Source organism: Actinia tenebrosa, unplaced genomic scaffold (assembly GCF_029948245.1).
Source record: "Actinia tenebrosa isolate PJP-AT-01 unplaced genomic scaffold, QUT_ActTen_1.0 PGA_scaffold0__85_contigs__length_37466705, whole genome shotgun sequence".
Taxonomy (NCBI): domain Eukaryota; kingdom Metazoa; phylum Cnidaria; class Anthozoa; order Actiniaria; family Actiniidae; genus Actinia; species Actinia tenebrosa.
In genome coordinates, this window is record NW_028292569.1 from 22,569,068 (window position 1) to 22,593,114 (window position 24,047).

Genomic DNA, 24,047 nt, shown 5'->3' on the forward strand with positions numbered 1-24,047 from the left:
GCAAAAAGAACAGAAGAAAAGAAAAGAAAAAACTTTACTTAACAGGTAACAAGTATTTTACTGTTAAAGAGTTTGTGTTGTTTTTGTACTCGTATGGTAAGGGATAGGATCGAAAAAATGGCAAAAATAAGCTGATTATCTTATAAGTTTCTGAACCAATTTTTAGGCTCGTTTACTCCGACGAAGGACTAGCGTCCGAAACGTCAGTAAGTTTTTTCATCTTTTCACGGTGTATAATTTACCTTTTTATCATTACAATTTTTAGACCGTTTTGAAAAGAAAGAAATGATGCTCACGATATAGGAAGATATTTATCATATAATTATCCATAAAATATCTATATTTCTCCATTCGAAAAACTGATATTTTCAAGTGTGAAAATAACATGTCATTTTCAATTGTGAAAATATTGTTACCATGTGTATTTAAGCTATTAGTTAAAAAAAAAACTTTTTATAATAATAAAAAGCTTCTTAAGTCGATTTTATGGATAATTATATGATAAACAGAATATTACATGGGCGCTTCGAGTTACGAAATTTATCTTTTCGTGTTGAAAATCTCTCACTAGCTCGTTCGCTACGCTCACTCGTGAGAGATCTTTTCAACGCTTGAAGATAAATTTCGTATCTCCGCGCGCCCATGTAATATCCTCTATATTTATGAAATGAATAGCAATAATAAAATAAATAAGTAGATAGCTATAGCATTGCTACAGAGTAGCTCTTCGTCAATTGAAATTCAATTAATTAACATGGAATTTTGAAGATTATTTTCGCAGGAAATTTATTTCGAAATATAAACAAATAGAAAAGTTATTGCATAAAAGTTATTTTGTAATCGTTAACGCTATTTTTGACTGCATAATAACCGTTTTCGCATTGAATATCATGTCATCCGATATCTGGAAGAGAGCTAACAAAAAATCTCGTAGCTATTGCATTTTAACTGTGAGTTGTTCTTTAAAAAAATGATGCATTTAAGGATCTTTAATTTTGACGACGAAATATACTTATTTCAATAAAGTTAGTCAACAAAAACCTAGAAAGCTGTGATCGCTGAGAATCATGGTAAATATTTCATATACAATAAGTAAAGCTTTTGACACAAACTGCAGCAGTTGAGGATGCTAACAGGAGGTGAGCTTGTAACTGGTAGAAGATCTCAAGTCCATCAACAGTTATGAAGCGGTTGAAACATGTAAAATGTATCTACCCATAATCCTTGCCGGTCTCAGCTTTGTAGCTTTTCTGGTGAATAACTTTATTGAAATAAGTGTATGTCACATTTTGAGTTATAAACGTGTAGACGCCCGCGTGTGATAACGATAGGGAAAAACAACCTTAATGAATAAGACATTTTTGAAAAAAGATGTAAAGATACAATCATCGAATCATGAGCTCGAAATATCAAATTAATCAAGTAAATTGAGCCAGCAATTGAAAAAAAAGATGTCTATAAAAGGTTGATAACGATAACGCAATAACTAAATGAGTTTTATATTTTCATTGCAATGGTGGACAGGTTTTTATTTTTCACTGGTCAATTTTCACAGGCATCATGACACCTCACCTCAAAAAGGGGGGGGGGGGGGGGTGGGGAGGAGGAGTGGTGCAATAACCAGGTGGGAATGAATTTTAACCGCTGCTGTGCTGTGCTGTGCTGTGCTGTGCTGTGCTGTGCTGTGCTGTGCTGTGCTGTGCTGTGCTGTGCTGTGCTGTGCTGTGCTGTGCTGTGCTGTGCTGCTTCGCAATTTATATTTCAGTAACATTTACATTTGCTCACAATCATTTAGATCAATAATGTCTGACTCGTATGCTGATAACAAAGCTTCCCAAGTTGGCATTGCTGTGTCTTTATCTATCCTAGTAGTGGCTGGCTTAATAGGGAATACCCTGGTTATACTGATCATTCTGACCAATAAATCCATGAAATCACCAATGAACTATCTCCTCGTCAACCTTGCTGTAGCAGACATCATGGTAGGGGTGTTTCTCGCACCAATATTTATCTTGAATCATTTCTTTACCCATCCCGAAGGTCTTGCAGGAAAATTTCTTTGTAACACGTTGACAGGCGGTAACATATCTTGGGTAGCTCTCGTTGCCTCGTCCTTTTCACTGGTTGCCATCTCAATTGAACGGTACTTTGCTATTGCACATCCTTTGTCTGCAAAGCAAAGACTGCCATTGATGAAAGTCAAACGGATAGCTACCGGCTGCTGGATCTGCGCCCTCATATTCAACATGCCATTGTTCTTTATCAGAGAGTTTGACAAAGAAAAGAATATATGCAAAGAACGGTGGCCAGAGAATCAGCCGTTGCTCGCCGTTTTTTACAGCTCAGCTTGGTTCTTCTTCACAGGAGTGTTCCCTATAGTCGTTATGCTGGTTCTGTACTCCAAGGTTATCTACATTCTTTGGTTCAAGCGCATTAATCGAGAACAAGTCACGCAGCAAGCAGTCTTAAGGTCAAGAAAGAGAGTGACTAAGATAGCAGTTATTGTTAGTATTGTCTATGCTGCTTGCATGCTTCCAAATCTCATCATGTATCTTATCGGTCATGCTAGCGAAGAACAAGAATATGATGTCTCCTTCATCGTGAGTCTAGTTTTGACAGCATTCAATTCAACCTTCAATCCTTTTGTCTACAGCTTGCAAAGCCAGGCGTTTCGACGCCATTTGGTTAAGATCGTGTTCTGCTACAAAGTGCGTCAAAATGAAGTGGGGATTACAGCTCGTGACCAAGCGAAATAAATGACGTTAAGATATGTCCGTCTGTCCGTCTGTCCGTCTGTCCGTCTGTCCGTCTGTCCGTCTGTCCGTCTGTACGTCTGTCCGTCTGTCCGTCTGTCCGTCTGTCCGTCTGTCCGTCTGTCCGTCTGTCCGTCTGTCCGTCTGTCCGTCTGTCCGTCTGTCCGTCTGTCCGTCTGTCCGTCTGTCCGTCTGTCCGTCTGTCCGTCTGTCCGTCTGTCCGTCTGTCCGTCTGTCCGTCGGTCCGTCGGTCCGTCGGTCCGTCGGTCCGTCGGTCCGTCGGTCCGTCGGTCCGTCGGTCCGTCGGTCCGTCGGTCCGTCGGTCCGTCGGTCCGTCGGTCCGTCGGTCCGTCGGTCCGTCGGTCCGTCGGTCCGTGTGTCCGTGTGTCCGTGTGTCCGTCTGTCCGTCTCTCCGTCTGTATTTAATTCAGACTAGAATCTTACTGAAGATATTGCCTCGTATCTTATTTGAGTTTTTGATTAACGGTCGTTTAAATGCTATTCGGCAAACATGACCTGAAGCTTCACGGATTACTTTTCAACCATATAATGGTAGTAAATAGAGAATATTGCATGGCTGCGCGGAAATACTAATTTTCTAATATCCGAGTGTTGAGGTGATTTCTTACGAGTGAGCGCAGTGAATGTGATATTCTGTTTAAATAATTGGTTATGATTATGGAACCTTTATCCAAACAGGGTGGCCCAAACATTCAGTTAAAAGCTGGTATCCAGAGGGGCCCTGTACTACATAAATCTATACAAATAATAACAATAAAATATATACACCTAATTGAAAAAACGTAGTAGGGTACTTCGAGAAGGTCATATCATTGAAGCTAAGACCGAAAAGGATTTTGTGTACTCCGAAATGTGTATTATATTTGAATATAGACATGTAAAAATGCACAGTAGAGCAAAGTCGGTCGAAATAGATTAACAACATGCCAAAGCCATGATGCATAAAATGTACACAGGAAGGGAAAACTGCAATACGCATGAAACTAGCATAGTGTTTGTCTTCCCCTGCTCCCCTTCGGTCTTAGCTTTGATGATATGACCTTCTCGAACCCGACAACGTTTTTTCAATTAGGTGTATATACATACAAAGAGATATAAGAAAAACCATTAAACTATCATAATATACATACAAAGAGAAAGTTTATGATGAAAATTATATATAAATATATAAAGGGAATATATATATATATATTCAAAGGTAAACCAGCGCGTAAATCGTCCGAAATTTAAATCGCTGAAACTTCGATGGAACAATCTTTAAGGGTCTAATAATCACGGGTTAAATTTTTTTCTTTATATTAATGGAAAGTATTATGTTTTTACGAATTTCTATAGGTGTCTTTGACGTCATACACTCAACACTAAACATTGCTCAATACATTTCTTTGTAAATAAACTTTATGTTTTACTTTATTTCTTTTAAGCCCGTAAGTGCACTGAGGGACTTAACGTACATAACTTGTTGTGGCTAGAATCATTTAATGGCATTTTTTCTTCAATAGAGCGCATGCATTAAAACCATGAAATAAAAGCAAAGTTGATACTGACAAATAGTAGTCATTTAGTGACTAATAGTCGCTGTCACAATACACAAAGACAAATACTCAAGAGACCATTAGTGTCTTTTGTGTAGCGAATGTTCTGGTTGAGTAATAGCAACTATCAGGCCCCGTCCACACTATGCCGGATAAATTTGGATCCGCAACTTTCACACCGAAACCGAAAAAAACGTTTTATGTCCACACATGAAAACGGATAAAATGTTTCGCGTCCACACTAGTCCGATCAGAGGCGGCAAAAACGCTTAATTGCACATCTGAGCATGCGCATCGAAGCTGAAATTGAGCCAGCGGTCTAATTTTTAGCCTTCCCGCCATGTTCCCATGACAATCATGACATCATCGTATTCGAAAAATTTCGGATACGAAATGTTCTTCGCCCAAGCTAATACGGCTAGCCCGCGTTTTCAAATTGTTCCATTCTGGAGACCGTATTCGAAAAAAATCGTTTTCGGTGAAGAATTGCTCCGGATTCGCCCGGACTAGTGTGGACGGTAGGCCTAACCGAATAAATAAAAATTCGGATTCAAATTTATCCGGCATAGTGTGGATGGGGCCTGAGTCATTAAATAGCTATTATTTGTCAGTATCAACTTTGTTTTTATTTCATGATTTTACTGCATTCGCTCTACTGAGCATAAAACTAGCGGATATTTTGATTACGAAATAGAAAGAAATGTATGGAGAGATGTTTAATGTTGTGTAGGATTTCACAGACTCCTATAAAAATTCTCAAAAATATAATACTTCCCTTCCGAATATGAGGAAAAAACCTTAACCAATAATTATTAGACCTTTAAGGGTTATTCCAGTAAAGATTCAGCTGAATTCAAATTTGGACGATTTTCGTGCTAGAGCGCATGTATGGATTTACTGCATGCGCTCTAGTTAACGACCATTAACAACTATTCCACGAAGGCGAAGTGATTATCGGTGTGGAATATTTACCGAGCCTCGAGTCTTCGAGATCACCATAATCACTGAGCCTAATTGTCGGAACATTGCAACATTCCCAAGAGAGTTAAAATACAAAAACATGGCGGCCATTGTGCTACCGTTAACAATGGATGCTAATGAGAAATCTTTCGTTAAATGGTACCAACATGGCCGCGATGACGTAACGTGCAAACGAAGAATAGACTTGAAAATCAGGGATCACTTAAAATTCAGGATAAAAAACGTGTTACTATTACTTCCGACCTGGAAAACTTTGGAAAATCTCATAATCGTCTCAGAATCACCGGTTGCTCGACCAATCATAGCTCGAGAATCTTTATATTCTAAAATTATACTAAATAGATGTATCACACATTTAGGGTTGATATCCGTGTGATTAAGCCGTGAATAAAAACCACTTCAGTGAAGTGATACAATAAAACTGTAAACAAAACGGTTAGCTGGAAACTGGAAATTTTTTCATTTTATCGACCCTAAATGTGTAATAAACAAAATATGATATATTTTATCGTTTTCCATTTCATGTCTTTCACTCGCTCGCAGACTCGCTCGTTCGCGATTTGATATGGAAATTCGTGAATAAAAACGATATTAAGCTATTAAGATGTGATAATCTCTCTCTTTGTATTTTCACTTGGGCATTGACTAAATTAACCAGAAACAATGTGTGGGCCATGCTGCTTTACCTGCACCTCGTTTACGGGGTCAGTCGTCATAATGAACAACTACTCCAGTATTGGATCAAATTGGCTATGGGCAAATAAACATAGTCGTTTTAATAAATCTATATAACTAAAATGTACTATTTACAATTTTTCACTAATTATTTAATTGGCCCAGTAAAGATAGGGGGCTAAAAACGCCAAAGCGGTGGAGCAAGGGGAGGCGGTGGGCAAAAGGTTTAGATGTTGTCTCGTTGACTGCCAGCGTTGAATGGACGCCTATTGAAAGTCACGTGTACGCTTACGTATGACAGATGGGGGGTGAGCCACGTTGCATTCCCCTATAACCCACCGGATATCCTATGGTATTACGTAAGAATTAAGCTATACACGTGAACTTATTGTTCACAGAAAATAATATACAAAATAATATATAAAATATACATATGAAAACATAAAATTTCTTTTTGCCAGAAAATATTTTCTATATATAGATGAAATACAATTTTAGTGGATTTTTACTATTTAATGTTATTTCTAAGAATTCTTGCCAATGGTATTACCTTCACAAGATGGCCGCTCCATACATTTTAACCAAAAATTGCGTCATGTTTACTCGCCTCTAGTTCCGCAACGAAATGCTTTATAGCCTCGAAACTTGGCCAGAATATGAAGTTTTGACCGAATAACAAGATTATGAAGCTTTTATTTTATTATAATGCGAATTTACGCTTTTGAAATTCATGATGACGAAGAAGAAAACCAAGAATTAACATATATTACATAATTTATTCATCAATGTGACAGAGGAAAGGTGAAGAATATTGCAAGACACGAAGAAATTTAATGAACACTTAGTTATATCAATTTTGAAGTTCTTTTTTATAAAGACATGATTGGCTAGAAAATGACATCTCTCTTGTAATTGGCTCAAAATGATGCAGTCATTGTTGCAGGGAACCAATCAGATCGCAGGATTTGCTTGAGTGATTTCTAAGTAGTTTAGTAAAATTTTAAAACGGCCGAACATTATATCTAACTAAAAATGACTAAACGATAATCGATATTACCTGCTAAGCAGATGGTTAATGCAACAATACAGATTAAACAAAGCTTGAAAAACAACCTCCAAAACGAATCAATCTAAAAACATAAGAACAAAGGCAAAAAAATAAATAAATAATTAAAAAAAGACATTCAAGCAACACAGTGTTTATAAAAGGTTTCATTCTTTGGTAGGAAGAGTTTTGTTTTGTTTTGTTTTGAAGCTGACGTTAGCAGGAAGAAGCGTTTTGCACCTAGTTGCTATATAAATGCAAGCCATCTGTGAAACATGAAAAACTGCTTTGTATGCTTCATGACTCAAGTACTGGCTCTCTAAAGGTAAGAAGTACCATTAAGAAATCGAAATAGGCCTATACAAGTGTTTCAAGAATTTAAACTCCGATTTTTTGTAATTATGAATAGACATGGTTAAGCATCGCGTTTTGCCTTCTCGCCTTAGGAAGACATCAACGCATTTTCTTCGCGTTAATTCTGCATTTCTCTTTACCTTTTGCGGCAATCTCCCTAGCAAAGACAACTTTTCATCTGTTTAACGTTGCAACTTTATTAGGTAATATCGTTAATATATACATATCGTTTTCAAAAACGTTGTCGTGGGAAATGTGAGATGTGCGAGTTAAACGTAATGTTTGGGCGTTCTTAATATTCTGGCAAAAATAGTAGCAGTCTTTTAGAAAAATCAGTAACAACAAGACAAACATTTTAAAACCTAATAGCTTCAAATTCAACCTTCATTTTTTGTGCTCAGAGCTCAACTACTAAATCCATGGGAAAAAAACCCCAAAAATTAAAATTTTTATCATGGAGTAATATTATTTTATTTGGTGAATACTGGGATGGGCTATTAGATATTTGCGTGAGTGATTGCAGGAATTTACGTTGCACGATATTTCTTTTTTGTAACAAACCCTGAACGCAATGTTGTGTGTTGAGGAGAGGTTGCGCGATAATTCACCTTATGTAGAATCAATGCTGAAGATAACGATGAATTTCGGTGCATGTTATAAGCAGAGGCGTATCAATAAGCCTATGAACATAAAGAAACGGAAATCCAACCTTTTAGAATAAAAATTCACAACGTCACCTGCGATAAAGAATTTCCACCCAGGAAGCCCGAAAAAACGTTTTCATTAACAATTATTCGCCGAAGGCGAAGCCCCGAATATCGGGGAATATTTACAGAGACACGAGTGTTCGAGCGGAGAGGTAAATATTTAAATAGTAGTTTTCACTTTCAAAATGTTCATACATGAAAATGATAAGGAAACGAGTATTTTCAGCCATAGTTGCTTTGGTCCATTGTGCAGGGTCAGTACCACGTGATGGTACGGTTCAACCTCACACGCAAAACAATAGCTTTGTTCTATGGAGTTTCCAAACCATTCCGTTCCATTAACTATTTACAACGACAACTAGTAAAAAAAAAAAAAAAAAAAATTCGATGCATTTTTAATATTTGACGCTGAATTTTGGTAAGGCTCATCCGCAGTACTTGGAAATAGATATGTGAAAAATTCAAGGCAATCTATTCAGTGGTAATCTCTACAGCGCGATGTTTAATATGCTTCAAATTTTTGATCGAATTTTCAAGCGGCGTCATAATAAAACTTTTCTTTTCTGCCAAAGACTTCCTATCCAAGGCTGCATTAGTACTAGGTGATAAGATTCTGAAAGTTTCAGAAAAAGCGTACCTGAGGACTGATGAGGAGAAAAAAGTCAAAAACTAAAAATAGCACAGTTTGATTTTCGGCCGTAATTAAGCTAAACACTTTTAAAATCTTGGAATAAAATACACTGTTAGAATCTAGGATAATCCAAGCACATTATATGAAAAAATCAGTTAAATTGACGCAATAGTTTTGCGAAGCGAGCGAGAATAAAACTGTATAAAATTTGCTCTGAGTTAGTTTGGTTCCACCTTAGTACAGCAAATGTTGCCTTGCTGATAACCCAATAATACGGACACCTGGTTATAGCGTACAGGAGCAAAATCCCCGAGGAGTTTTACAAAAAAAAAACCTTAATTAACTGTCATTACTACGGTCTCTCGCTTTTACATACGTGGGAATTATGGGAATTACATTCACCGATATTCACTTCGCCTGTGATGAATAATTGTTAAGAATATAAAATCCCATGCAAAATTTGAGAGTTAAAATGCGATCAAATTAACCATTTAATGGGTGACTAAAAATCCTAGTTACATAATTTTTTAGATTCAAGCAAAGGTTGAGAATGCGATAAAAGCGACTACCATGGTTCCGAATCGGACAAAACGCCAATTACCGTTGCAGCAGTTTTCCTAGAGAAATTAAAATCTTGATAATACGCAATCCGAATCTTTAATTAGAATATTTTGTTTCCAAAACAACCACACTGTATCTGTTTTAGAGGCAATTTTATTTTATTTTTACAGGACGGTAAATAATTCATTATAAATTTTTCGCGTTCAGAGTTTAAATTTTTTTAAATATTTTGATTCTAGCTAATTTGTTGAGCTTGTACGCGGCCTGAGGGGAATCGGGAACATGAATTGAATGTCGTGTCAAAAGCCGTGTTATGTAACTTTTTGAACAAAGCTTGGGCTTAGTTTTAGAATGGGATCAACGTGACCATTTAATGACGACTCAAACGTCATGATAAGTTATGTAACAATTTAGATTCAAAATAAAGGTTTAGGATGATAATAAAAACGTTGTTCGTCTTTATTTAGAGGGGTTGACACGTGACAGATGCCAACTTAGCACTGACAAAACTTGTGAGACGGGACCGCCATTTTCCGTGGTCGTCCAAGCCACGGCGAGGTCTAACCATTTGCAGATATTTTTAAAGGATAAACAGTGAAAGCACCTAATACTCAGATATTTATTTAAGGCCCTGAGTGTTGATCTGGCTGCAGAGGCTTGAATCCACGACCTCCAGCACAACAGATCATGAGGCGGTTAGGGTGTGATAAAAGTGACCATTGAATGGCGACTTAAAAGCCGTGCTTCATAACGTTTGAGATTGATGCAAAAAGTTTAGAGTAGAATCAATTTGATCCCTGATTGGAGAATCAAAAGGTTTAAATTCCCTGGGTACGGCTAACTCACAGATTGAACCCTGAAACAACCTCTTGCCTGATCTAAGTCAGTGCACGGCTAACTCACAGATAGAACTCTGAAACAACCTTTTGCCTGATCTAAGTCAGGGCACGGCTAACTCACAGATTGAACCCAGAAACAATTTCTGGGCTGGTCTATAGCTAAGTCAGTCAGGACATGGCTAACTCACAGATTGAACTAAAAAAGGGCCTCTTTGGGCTGATCTAAGTCAGAGCACAGCCAACTCACGAAGGTTTGCTATATCTTGAAAAATACATGCAATGTGGCATTTTGCGATTGATATATATTTTGCGTTTTAGATCTACCATGTCCGGTCTGTATGCCGATAACAAAGCTGCCCAGTATGGGGTCACTACCGCCTTCACCTTTCTAGTTGTAACGGACCTGATCGGAAACACCCTGGTCATACTGATCATTCTGACCAATAAATCCATGAAATCACCAATGAACTACCTCCTGATCAACCTTGCTGTTGCCGACATGACGTTGGGAGCCTTCATGTCACCGCGTGTAATCCTGAGCCATTTTTTTACCCATCCTGACGGCCTGATAGGGAAGCTTTTGTGCAAATTCCTAACCGGAGGAAACGTTGCATGGATTGGTGGTGTTGCCTCGGTGGCAACTCTAATCATCATCTCGTTCGAGAGGTATATTTCTGTTGTGTACCCCTATTCTACAAGGTACAAGCTAACGATACCGAGAGTCAAGCGGATTGTCCCAGCTTGCTGGATTTTGGCCGTTCTGGTTTGCGTTCCCTTATTCCTGTCAGTAGAGTATAACGTCAAAAACGACTCCTGCATCTACGTCTGGCCCAACGACCGTGTAGCTAAGGCGAACATCATATTCTGGGTGATCACTTTTGGATTGGTTCCTGTCTTTATTATGCTTGCCCTCTACAGTAGAGTCATCCACAGGCTTTGGTTTAAGCACACCAACGCCTCAAACGGCACCCAGCTGGCGATACTGAAATCCAGAAAGAGAGCTACCCAGATGATGGTCACCGTGAGCATTGTCTATGCTTTCTGCTGGCCTCCTTTCAACTTCATTGGCCTCATCCATAACTTTGGAAAAGGAATGAGCTTCGCACAAGTCTCTCGCATAAGCAGCCTTGTCCTGGTTACCTTCAACTCAGCCATCAACCCTTTTATCTATACTTTCCAGAGCGAAACGTTTAGACGCTGTTTGAAGAAGCTAGTGTGTGGAAGTAAACGACGGAATCGTGTGTCACAAGCTGATGCTGGGAGACAAAAAAATACGCAGTTGCCTCCAACACCAAACGTTACTAGACCATAATGACGGAAAAGAGAGATGATGGAAGTGAGCGAGAACAGCAACAGCAACAGCAACAGCAACAGCAACAGCAACAGCAACAGCAACAGCAACAGCAACAGCAACAGCAACAGCAACAGCAACAGCAACAGCAACAGCAACAGCAACAGCAACAGCACAGCAACAGCAACAGCAACAGCAACAGCAACAGCAACAGCAACAGCAACAGCAACAGCAACAGCAACAGCAACAGCAACAGCAACAGCAACAGCAACAGCAACAGCAACAGCAACAGCAACAGCAACAGCAACAGCAACAGCAACAGCAACAGCAACAGCAACAGCAACAGCAACAGCAACAGCAACAGCAACAGCAACAGCAACAGCAACAGCAACAGCAACAGCAACAGCAACAGCAACAGCAACAGCAACAGCAACAGCAACAGCAACAGCAACAGCAACAGCAACAGCAACAGCAACAGCAACAGCAACAGCAACAGCAACAGCAACAGCAACAGCAACAGCAACAGCAAAGAAATAAAGAAGAAGAACAAGAAAAAATTATCTCATGTAACTTTTATTTTTGTTTAATCTTATTTTAAGAAATAGACTAATATAAAAGATTTCTTTCAAATTGTCATTTTTAACATTGAAAACCATGAATAAAACTGGAACGAAAATCCATTATAGAAATCCTTGTCTAAATCATTCTTGAAACCCTTTATATTAGGAAAATAAAAGAGCAAATGACGGGCAGTGTTAAACTTTCATGAGGTTCGTGAGATTCATTCAGCTTACTTATAGCAATTGCAATAGAATACCCTGGTTAATAGCACATGCAGTGTTTGTCTATCAATGTAGGCTCGTGGGACTTCAATCAGCTGAAAGAATTTAGACTTATTCTTGCATTTCCTTGGACTATTTCCTATCAATTTAACCGTGTCATTGTCCATCTTTTAATCGCTTTTTTACCGAAAAACGAAACAAAAACAAAAACAAAAACAAAACAAAACAAAAAGGAAGCAAACAAACAAACAACAAACAAAAAAAAAACAAAAAAAAAAACAAGAAAAAAACAACGACAACGACAAAATCTTCCCCCCAAAAGAACCAAATAGTCAAAAAACTTACCATTGGTCTATGAAAAAAAAATTAGCTCATTTCATTTCACATCACTAAATTATGAATAAAATAAATAAAAAAATAGACAAGCAAAAGGAAACTAAAGTAATGCTGAAATATAAGTTAAAAAATGAAATATAAGGTGTTTATTCCCTGTTTGATTGTGTGTTTGTTTGTTTTTTTGTTTGTTTTTGTTGTGTTCTTTTTCCGAGAAAGATGTGCTCCAATAGACAGAATTCTCAGTCTTTACCTGTTAAAATATATTTTGTGGTGAAGACAAAACCTTTGAGATTATACTAAGAAGCTAAGATCAAGCAAAAACGTGGGCAATTTAAATGCAGTCTTGTCCTTGTCCTCGTTTTTGTTCGTGTTGATTTTTTTCTATTTTTTTTTTTTCCCCAAGCCCACTGTCTGTTTGCCTTTCTTTTCCCCTCTCTTGCTTGCATTCATAATTGCACAATAATATTTTTCCTCAGTTTCATTCCCTACATGTCCACACTCATGTTGAACCAACCATCTTTTATCTCCTTTCAATACAACTCCGAATACATTGTGAAATGTCATGGTTTTCTAATCAGTTATCCTTCACTAGACAATCATTTTAGGTATTAATTTCACAAAATCTTATTACAAGAACTTCAAACATTGTCATTCGATTAAGATTTCTTTCTCGATGAAAATCAACAAAATCCATGTTGTTTTTAAATTGCCAATTTTTGGCTTCAATACAAAATTACCGTTAGGACAGCTGGTAAATATATTTATAGAATGTAGATGCGCAGTCCAAACTTACTTCGATAAAATAAAAGCAATTAGTGATGTTGTGAATGTTTAAGGGCTAAAAACTCAATTTTGAATGGTTTCTTTTCCATTGTTTTAGTGAAGAGCTAATCTTTAGCAGATCCTACTTAACGGAAGTAAACTAAGCTAAGATAGTTTGAATCGCCTCCAAGATTAGCGAAGCAACCGAAGACAGACAATCGACAAAGACGTAAGTATGAAGGAAATTCACTTTAGTCACTCCAAATTCAAGTTTTGTACCAGATAAAATTAGCAAAAATTACCATAATCCGTCAATATATATATACAATTTATGGTACTATATTTCTGAAGTAAATTATCTTCAAATAAAACCGCTCTTTTTGAAATTCATCCTTAGTTTTCTTTTCAGTGCAGAATAGATGTTACACTTATTTTCAAAATTACCCGATCTTCTTGTGTTTAGCTGCCGTCAATCAAACTTCGGACGATTTGTTAAAAAAATCCCAAAATGATCTTAAAGTTTCAACCGTTTGAATATTACTGAAAGAAAGACAAGATTGCTTCGTTTCAGAATTTACAAAGCAAGGATTTCACAAGAGCAAGCCGTTGTCATATTTGATTGACGGCAGCCAAAACACAGAAAACGAGAAGAGTCAGCGCCGGTCGCGTAATTTTGAAAATAGGTGTAAATATAGCGGTTTATAAAGCTAGTAATATATCATTTTAGATGTTAAGATGAAATGAAAATTGTATCGAGTAATGCTGTTAAAATATTTTTTCATTCTTAACATTTCCACAATAATATTTCGGTATTAGTTTTTAAACTTAGAAATGTAAGCTTTACATTTTTGATGTATATTTATTATCATTATGCCATTTTCATAAAATAAGCAAGCCAAATTTCAACTAAATATATAAACTGAGTTTTATATACCATATTTTTTGCAAACGTTAATTTTTAAAATATTTTTTGACAAATTTTAATCTTTAGCTTTTTTCCTATACAACCAAAAATGCATCTACATATATTTTGCTTTTTCCTGAATTATGCATTGAAACTTTTAATTTTCTACCTGCGTGGTATTGTAACCTTATTATTATTTAAAAGAAGTAATATATACTTGTGTTTCATATAATGAATTTTCACAAGCACATGTTCTGATTGGCTGGAGAATAAATAACCTGAACTTAAGCGTCAAAACAGTTTTTTTAAACAGATTGAACCTTAGAAATGGTTTTAATCACTTCAGATAGACCTTGAACATCAAAAATCTTTTCTTTCTTTCCTTCTTCTTCTTTCTTTCCTTCTTTCTTTCTTTCCTTCTTTCTTTCTTCCTTCCTTCCTTTCTTTCTTTCTTTGTCTGTTTCTTTCTTTCTTTGTCTGTTTCTTTCTTTCTTTCTTTCTTTCTTTCTTTCTTTCTTTCTTTCTTTCTTTCTTCTATTTATACAGCTTTAACTTTTTTCGTGGGTTACAAAAATTAATCATCATATTAATTAATAATGAGTTTGTTATGAAATGCTTCAAACATACTTCAAAAGAGTCATTTCAGAATCGAATTGAAACATGTGGAAACACAGACTAAATTTAATAAAGATTTACACGAGTTGGGCTTATTGGCCTGGCTCCAAATCGTCATTAGAATCGTCCTAGTAATTTGCAATGTTTCACCATTTCGGAACACCTGTCATTTACTTAAGAACAATATTATTTGTTTTAATTGTAAATATTTTTTTTCGTGCGAAACCGTTAAACAGAGAAAAAATATAGTCTATAATGGGAAAACATTGCACGAAGACCAATTAGTTATACAGTATGTATATATTTTTCGTATTCAAATTTCCTTACTCTTCAATAGCTGTTATCGTAATTGAGCACGCCACCCCAACAAACAAGCGGTATTGTGATGAGCGTAGCATCAAAACGATACTATCGGGTCGAGTCTCTGATAATTTGCTAAGAAATTTACTTTGTTATACAAAGTATTTTGTCGTCTTTCTAACTTTGATCAAACACTATATAGCTTTTTGGATGTATGAACATTAGTTTGAAGACACGCTCATAGAAATGCACCTGGTTTGTCGGATTGACGTGCACAACTGCGATAGGAGCTATTCTTCCCAGCTGTCTTCAATTTGTTTATATTTGGCTCAAGCAGCTTATGGAGGTTTCGGGTCTTCTTTTTTCAGGCAATTATGTCAAGTTTGAATACCAACAACACAGCTGTCAACACAGGCGTTACAGTAACATTGTCCGCTCTAATAGTGGTGGACCTGATCGGGAACACCCTGGTCATACTGATCATTCTGACCAATAAATCCATGAAATCACCAATCAACTACCTCCTCGTCAACCTTGCTGTAGCTGACATCATGGTAGGAGTATTCCTTGCACCACGTTTCATTTTGAATCAGTTTTACATTCATCCTGATGGATTTGCAGGAAAAATGATGTGTAGTTTTTTGACGGGTGGAAATTTTTCTTGGGTAGGAGCCGTTGCTTCTTCCTTTTCTCTTGTTACGATCTGTTGTGAGAGATACGAAGCTGTTCTCCATCCGTTTGCTTCCAACAGAAATATGAGTAAAAAGAAGTCTAGAGCAATAGTGGTACTGTGTTGGACTATTGCATTAGTGCTAAACGTTCCTTTATTTTTAACTAAAATCTACAAAACAAATGATAAAACTTGTGGTTCTCTCTGGCCTAAAGAGCACCCATGGTTCGAGGCAACATATTTGATATCTTGGTCAGTTATTGTAGGGATCATCCCAATCGCCATTATGCTTGTTCTGTACAGCAGAGTCATCTACTCTCTTTGGTTCAAGCAACACCAAGTACAAGGTACACAACTAGCCGTGTTAAAGTCAAGGAAGAGAGTAACCAAGATGGTGGTCATTGTCAGTGTTGTATATGCTCTATTCTGCCTTCCTGACTTCATTATCCATCTTTTAATCTTTAGTGGGAATACGAACAGTAGCTTTAAGAGCATCCATCTCAGTTTTATAATATTAATGGTATGCAACTCAGCCATTAATCCGTTCATTTATACATTACAAAGTGGAAAATTCCGACGCCATTTTAAGAGAATTTTTTGCTGCACAGACACTAACAAGGTGTTCGTAGACGTCAATATTTCATTATCTGCTGCAGCTCATAACGACTGAATGGAGCAGTAACTCGATGTTTTATAGTCAGATCAAATACTGAGACCCCCTACAATACTGACTAACCAACTGAGAACCCATCTACAAAGTTAAGCAGCCAAGATACAGAATCGGCATCATATGTGAACATTCTCCAATCACAATACCCCGGGGGGGTACTCCCTTTGTTCAGGTAGTAGGGGTGATCGGCGGTCGATTTTTAAAATGGCCCCTAAAAGGAACGCATAAATTAAAAAGGCTCTTAAAACCAACCTGATTTCAAACCCTAAAAGGTACAGCTTTATTTCAGTAATTTACTATTAACCCCGGCTATCAACGCCGGTTTAACGAATGACAGGACAGCGTATAATAAGATTATAACGATGATCATATTAAAGAAATATTTAGTGCATCATTGTAAAGTAAACAGCGGCATAGCATGGATAACGCGCATACTAATGGGGGGACAGGTGAAAATTTGAAATGTCCAGAATAATTCTTAACACTCCCCCTTAAAGTCATGCAAAAAATACGATCCCCAATGAGCAAGGCTTGTAGCTTCTTCCAAAAATTGTGCATCCCCACATTATTCTGATAAAGATTTGCCAATCCCCCGTTTTTCCTACCAACATTTTCCCAATCCCCCTTCAATTTCACCGCCCCTCCCCCCCTCTGCCATAAATTAGGAACACAGCCTTATCGATAACTTTTTTCTTCCTTTCATGATACGAGGTTCTAAACCACGAAATTAACTAAATCTTTTGAACCGAACGCATATTTATTACTACTATACTAAATCTTTTGAAATCCAAGCAAAGGAAATATCAGTAAGCTTTTTTCCTTACCTCTTGTCTATAAATAAAGTTGCACTGTTTACATGAATCTTAGAGAAAACTATTACACGTGAAATAGAATTCATTTCACGTGATATGGTTTTCTTTAATTTCACTGAGTGAATTCTAAAGTTTTCAAGGGAAGTTTTTATCAAAATGAGATATATTTCATACGAACGTCGGTTTGTATTCCCCATCTTTTCAATTTCATTGCGGCTTCAGTAACAGTGATACTTCTACCATAGTATTATAAGAAATGAAATAGCTAGAGTAAGGAAGATGTCACCTTTCGTATGCGGAAGTGTTACCGTAATCTTCGTTCTTGCCTAAAATAGAAGAAGAATTTATATAAAAAAAGAGAAAAGAAAGGAAAGCAATCTCAAAAATAACAACTAAATAAAATACTGCTTATCAAGATCTAGAAATAATCAAATAAAGAGTAGGGGAAGCGTATTGAAAATTAATGTCATGGTCTACCTGTGGTCTACATGCCTCATGTCTGCGTTACCAGTAACGAAACCATTACCATTAATGAAATATACATAAAGTGATCAAGCATAAAAGGTCAACCACAGGCATGTATTGGTTTAATGATGGCAAACACCATCGCTCGGTTATAACTTTCTCTTCAGGAAATTCGCCAAACGAGATATTTCAACACAGACTGACAGCAAGATAATCATGATAGCTTTACAGCTGCGAATCGTGTATACTCACACTCTCTGGTTTTTGATCGTATTGCATCTACTTCCTCCCGAAGGTAGGAGAATCTTGTTATTATATTCTATGATTGAAATAATTATTTCCCTAAAATCAAATCCTGAATATAAGATCGAATAGCAAATTTGGTGTCCAGAAAAAAGTTTTCTTGTACACCTTATCTATTTAAATTTGACATCACAATATGTCACAAAACATTGAATGATAAACGAGCAAGCTTAGTAAGATTACCAGTGTGAGCTGAACGAGTTGCAGATCATGCTATGAATATAATCACTTCTAGTATCAATGATCATTAATTATAATTTAAAAACTCATTAATAATTCATGAAGGAAACACAATAGAAATCATGACCGTGAAGGAGGTTTTATATCTGATTTAGATTCATCTTCATTTGCATAAACTTTAACTTTGATTTTCTCTATCAAGCATGGTTCATTTCGTAAAGAATGCAGTACAATATGAGAACATACATCATCACTTTTTGAAGCCGTTCAATAAACTTGCAGATCGTGTTTATCAGGTCTAAAAACAATCGGCTACCCCTCGTGTTTTTAAATCCTGATAAAACACTTCTGCTCGTTTATAAACACTACTTATTTCTATATGTATGATAGGACCTGATAGTGTCTAATAGATGAGATCATCAGCACGTACGAAATTGAATATAATAAGCCAAGCCTTTGCTTCAAAATGAATTTTAAAAATGATATAGATATATTTTATATAAATACTAGGCGAGTTTACGGAAAAATTGAGAAAAGAAATATTTGTGTATATGTATTTTTAAAATAATTTATAACTTACGAGGTTAAAAAAACAACTTACTTGAATGTACGCCATTTTTTCTAGTGATGTGTGATATAAAAGCACCAGCTAATCTGGTGCAGAATGTCAGGCAAGATGTAGTCTTCATGTGGAACACCACAAATGGTAACAGCATTTTATCAGCAAAATGGGGTTTGCTTGGTCCTGACAATAAGACTATTACACCACAGTTTATATCCATAAGCACTAGGACAAATGGTCCAGTTCTTAGTAACGATTTGGACAGCACAGCTGTAATGTACAAGGGAAGAGTGAGCTGGGTTGGTGATTTGAGCGCAGGACATGCTTGGTTCAAGATAACGAACCTCACCCTCCAGGATACGAACAAGTATGTTACAGCAATACGAGAACCAGGTCAGAGTGAGTCACTTCAATACTCGATATATTTGACGGTTGCTGGTAAGTAAAATAACTGAAGAAATGTTTGTTATTAGTTATTGTTTTCATAAGTTGTTTGAAAGGACAAACAAGCAAAATCAATAAGTGCATGGAAGCAATAATACTCTTGTATTTTGCAGTTCCTCCTCAGTTCAATCCACAACCACCATCAACTAAGAACATAGCAGAAGAACAAGAACTGAGTGTGTCTTGCACTGCTATTGGTCCACCCACCCCTAACATCACGTGGGTACAGATAGTAGGTCACAAGACCAAGAGTACAGGAACAGGAAGTGCTACACTGAGGATACCAAACATTAAAAGAGACCAGAATGGGACGTATGAGTGCCAGGCCAGGAACAACCCTAATGAGAGACCAGTCACTGCACAGACTATGGTAGTGGTATACTGTAAGTATAGGATTCCTTATTTAATAAAGTAAATGTCCGTAATCTTAAATTCCTCCTTCCCTTCTGAACTATTAGATCTACCTGGAATCGACACATCAGAGTCTTCTTTTCCTTTCAAGTCGTGGAATGGTAACAGTATTCGACTCAGATGTTTAGCAACTGGTTTACCTGCACCACGGATATCATGGTACAAACCAACAAATCAACAGATCACTTCAGGTGTCAACATTGTGCTCGAGGGTAGTGAGGTAACAGTACTGACAACTGCTGACCAAGGGGACTATGGACAGTACAAGTGTCGAGCAACAAACATCCTGGGAAGTGATGAACACGTTATCAATGTTACTCAACTGTGTAAGTTAAGCTCGTAAAATATATTTAAAATGATATAATGTCTTCAGTCTTGCTTAGTCCGGGCTTTCGAGGTTATTTGCAATCATCTTTTTTATCTAGTTCCTCCAAGTCCTCTTTTTATAGCAATAAACGAGCTTGAAGCATCATCTATAACTATTAGATGGACCACACCTGCTGATGTTGGTGGACTCGTTGTCACTGGTTACTTACTGGAAGTCAGTACCAAGCCCCCAGTGATCACAGTAAATACCAATGCTGTTATAACTGGACTGAAAGCAAACACACTCTACACTGTCAAGGTCTGTGCTAGGAATATTGTTGGATATGGAGTGGTGTCTTCAAAAGTTATCAAGACAAAGAGAATCGGTAAATATACCCAAGTGTTGCTGACACTAGTTAGCCAATACATGATAAAGGTACGGACACAGTTCGACATTGCACGCAACATTTCACGCAACAGGAATGTTGCAGCGTGTGTCTACCCCTGATACTTGTTACACGCAACATTGTATGCAACAAAACTGAAGTTGAAGTGCGCTCTACTCTTGCAACATTGTGCGCAACAAATTTCATAGTGTGAACATAGCTGCAACATTGCGTGCAACATTTTGAAATTTTCAGCCAATCAATATACCAAGTGATAGGCAATGTAGTCCGAGTGCCATAAATGTTATCATTAACTTGGAATTCAATTTTCCATATTTTTATTTTCTCGTAGGCAAACCTTCAATCCCTCACCTGATATCAACTATTCTCAATGGCAAAGAATCGAAGCTCTCAGTCGTCTTGAGGTGGACAAAACCAGATGACAATGGTGGTAATATAACGCGCTATACCATCTATATCAAGGAAGTGAAACATAAAGCTGATTGGATAAAATATGAAGACGTCAACGATCCACATCAAGTTGGCTATAGAGTAACAGATAACATTGTTTATGGAAAAACATACATGTTCATGGTTACTGCATGGAATAAATATGGAGAAAGTGTGAAGGACGAAGGAAGTGCTAAGACTGTAAATACTACAGGAGACGAAGCAACTTCTTCGTGTGGTTCGTATAAGAAATATTAATAAAAATAACAAATCTAATCTAAAATGTTCATAATAAAATATTTACTATCTTTACGATTCCGCTATTACTTCATGAGTGGGACATTATTTTGAAAAGACTAAAAGGCAAGATTGAAGGGTACTTTGTTTCTGCTGTAGCCTTTTTACAATAACTTTACAAATGTTTTCTGTTGTCTCTTGTAATAGCAATGAGTTATTGTACTGAAGAAGGATCAAAGTCTTGTAAGTAACAGAAATAAAACATGTTCTACGTGGAAAAACGATATAATTTAAATAAATAAATAAATAAATAAAGTGATTTTTCTTTTTAGCCATTTCTAACTTTTCTCATTTTCTTCCCAGCTTCTACAGCCATGGGAGTTATTATTGGCATTCTCGTTCTATCTCTTGTTTTCAACCTACTACAAACTGTATACCTAAGGAGAAGGGTCCAACAAAGCAGTACGTTTGATAAAGTATTATCGTTTATTAATTGATCCGAACCCAGACCAAGCTAGTGCTGGCGCCTAACATCTGTTTTTATCTCTTGTTATTAAAATAGGTAAAAAAGAAAGCCAAGCGCATATTAACAGGTACTATAAGAAATAGTGAATGAATTGATGTGCAATAATAAGTTGGTTGTTTTATTTACTTGCTCATTTTTTATTGTTGCTGTTGCTTTTGTTTGGGGAATAGTTTGCGGATTGTTTTGTGAGTGTAAAAATGTATTATTCTCATTTTCTCTCACTGATTAATGAAGAAAAACACAGAAGAAAATTGTGGCTGGGGAAAGTTATCATGTAAGTCATCCTTGTGTTAAACATTACAACAAATTCCAAACCTTTTTTTAAGCGTTGTGTATTTGGTCTTTCATTTCAATTTTTTCCAGAACGACTTGGAATTGGAAGAAAAGGTAACATTAGCAGTTACGGCATCACGTGTTGCACAGCTTGTCAAAACAGGACCAGAATATGAAACCATCCATCAATTAAATCCTAACGAGGCAGGCTGTTCTAATGATATCAGTAATTATCAAGGACTCAATCTGATGCCAAACACGTCTATCCAAGGTGCCCAAGGACCCGTGTACGAGCCCCTTGGTACAAGATCATCGAAACCCAATTTGCTGCGTAATGATAATGAACATCATCAATATGAACCCCTGAATATTGTAAAACAAGACTCTACCTATCAATCCCTGCAGACTAATAGCAGGGAGTCGGCCATGTGACAATAATATAAGTTCAAGAATATTCATGTTAACGTGAAATGGTATTATCATTTATAAACGAAAGTGTTCAAGAGTGTTAGCTTTGAATCATCTGGAATAGTAAAAATGTATACTGTTTGATTAACCTATCAATCCCTGCAGACATGTGCAAGAGAATACTCAGGTCACAATAAGCATTCAACGGCCTTATATATGTACAGAAATATTGAAAAAATTATCATAATCATTTTACATCTAAATAGCAACTCGAATAAGGAATATTGACTCTTGATACTTGATTATTTGTTACGTCATATCAACAATTGTAAAATTCATTAATAATTCATGAGGTAATTACCCAGTGAAAGACCTGGATTTAGGTCACGTGGATGGTTTGTAATCCTCGATACAGGACGTGTGAAACTTAAAGCACGGGGAGGGTTGAATAGTCAGCAGGGAAAAGCTGGGGTTGATGAATTGTAAATAGTATGCTTAATAATATGATTAACTTTTATAAAGATCTCTAACCCGCCTAATTAGTATGCTTAACTTTTATAAAGAGTCGCGTCCTTTGGAATTCTACAAGGTTTATTAATCAATAAGTTTGTACATGAATACATGCCAATATTATAGATATTACTTATTCGCGCACCCAAAGTTGATATTGCAGTTGTTAAATACTGAAATTGCACAAAAATTATTAATATTACTGCTCAACGAATCCTCTGGCATTGGAATACTGGCTAATACATCATCTGACAAGTCAAATTTCCAATCAAAATCTCTGCGTCTAATACTTTGCGAAACGACGCGAACCTTTATAATAAAAGAATAAGTTTATTAAAACCATGAAATAAATATTTTTCCACCTAAATATAAAATGCAATTTAAGGCAATTCATTTAAAACACCCAATAAAGTTACTTGCCTCTTGTCAGCTTTATTGAGAACGTTCAATGCATTCTCTCCTCTCGTCTCACTTAAATGTCGGTTAATCGCACAAATTAACAAATAAAGCGTTTTAGGTGGATAACGCTCTCCATTTTTCTTGGCCAATTCGCCAACGAACTTACACAACCAAAAGTTTAAGGTATTTGGCAACATGTGTTCCAAATAATCGGTCAGATCTTGAACGTCATCACCTTTGAGACCGGCCACTCCAACGTGTTCTAACATTGCTAATTTATTTGGCCGTTGTTGCTGCCATTCCTCGAAAACTTTTATGCCCCATTTAGTGTTGTATTGAGTAGCTTTTGGAGTAGCTTCCGACACTAGACTGGACTCTTCTTCTTTACTCTTTGGAGAGCGAAACCGATCAGCCATGTTTCTACTACAACCTCTCTATGAAAATGAACTGCTAAATTCAGTGTTCAATATTTCGAAACTCCTTTGGGAGAACTCATTCCGGCAACTAAGCCATGAAAGAATTTTGTTATTATCAATGAATAATATGCTATTCAATTTCGTCATACAATCAACTAAGTCCTCATTTGTTAATAACAATTCAAAACTCATGAATTATTAATTCATTTCACAAGTAAGATAAAATATTCGCGTCCGACCTTTATGGGCTTTAAAACGGCTCGCCTGCGGCTCGCCGTTTTAAATGCCCATAAAGGTCTCCCGCTCATATTGTATCTATTACTTAAACAACAATTTTGCAGTAAAAGAACACAACGAACAAAATAAGTAAACAAGTATAACAATATTTTGATTTAATTAATCGGCAAATACTATAAAAATCCAATCCACGTTTAGTTCTTCTAGTGCCCTTGCGTTACCCATTAAAACAGACAAACGCTGTAGTGAAGTACAAAAGGTCAACCGCGAGAAACAAATGTGCATAATTA

At 36.6% G+C, this 24,047-nt stretch overlaps 5 protein-coding genes across 6 annotated transcripts; 4 read left to right on the top strand and 1 right to left on the bottom strand.

Annotated features, from left to right (window-relative positions):
- The first annotated feature begins 1,802 nt into the window (after positions 1 to 1,802).
- On the top strand, positions 1,803 to 2,876 carry LOC116306904 (pyroglutamylated RF-amide peptide receptor-like). The gene has a single exon (XM_031717038.2). It carries the CDS (start codon positions 1,803 to 1,805, stop codon positions 2,754 to 2,756), a length of 954 nt encoding a protein of 317 aa, XP_031572898.2. The 3' UTR covers positions 2,757 to 2,876.
- A 7,551-nt stretch (positions 2,877 to 10,427) lies between these two features.
- LOC116306905 (pyroglutamylated RF-amide peptide receptor-like) lies at positions 10,428 to 11,414 on the top strand. Its single transcript, XM_031717039.1, has one exon. The coding sequence runs from the start codon at positions 10,428 to 10,430 to the stop codon at positions 11,412 to 11,414; it is 987 nt and encodes a 328-aa protein (XP_031572899.1).
- A 2,012-nt stretch (positions 11,415 to 13,426) lies between these two features.
- LOC116306909 (tachykinin-like peptides receptor 86C) lies at positions 13,427 to 16,823 on the top strand. The gene is made up of 2 exons (XM_031717044.1): positions 13,427 to 13,502; positions 15,461 to 16,823. Exon 2 carries the CDS (start codon positions 15,467 to 15,469, stop codon positions 16,430 to 16,432), a length of 966 nt encoding a protein of 321 aa, XP_031572904.1. The 5' UTR covers positions 13,427 to 13,502; positions 15,461 to 15,466; the 3' UTR covers positions 16,433 to 16,823.
- A 1,012-nt stretch (positions 16,824 to 17,835) lies between these two features.
- Positions 17,836 to 23,120, top strand: LOC116306910 (neural cell adhesion molecule 2). 2 transcript variants are annotated; one of them, XM_031717045.2, is made up of 11 exons: positions 17,836 to 18,004; positions 18,818 to 19,192; positions 19,312 to 19,581; positions 19,657 to 19,935; positions 20,035 to 20,301; positions 20,654 to 20,989; positions 21,196 to 21,231; positions 21,352 to 21,450; positions 21,551 to 21,581; positions 21,749 to 21,788; positions 21,878 to 23,120. In XM_031717045.2, the coding sequence occupies exons 1-11, from the start codon at positions 17,926 to 17,928 to the stop codon at positions 22,217 to 22,219; spliced, it is 2,154 nt and encodes a 717-aa protein (XP_031572905.2). In that variant the 5' UTR covers positions 17,836 to 17,925; the 3' UTR covers positions 22,220 to 23,120. The 2 variants fall into 2 exon arrangements, with proteins under 2 accessions (XP_031572905.2, XP_031572906.2); XM_031717046.2 differs by lacking the exon at positions 21,749 to 21,788 and having other exon boundaries at positions 21,878 to 22,036.
- LOC116306906 (uncharacterized) lies at positions 22,942 to 23,520 on the bottom strand. The gene is made up of 2 exons (XM_031717041.2): positions 23,126 to 23,520; positions 22,942 to 23,014 (listed from the first exon to the last, which is right to left on the bottom strand). Exons 1-2 carry the CDS (start codon positions 23,518 to 23,520, stop codon positions 22,942 to 22,944), a joined length of 468 nt encoding a protein of 155 aa, XP_031572901.2.
- Positions 23,521 to 24,047: the final 527 nt, after the last annotated feature.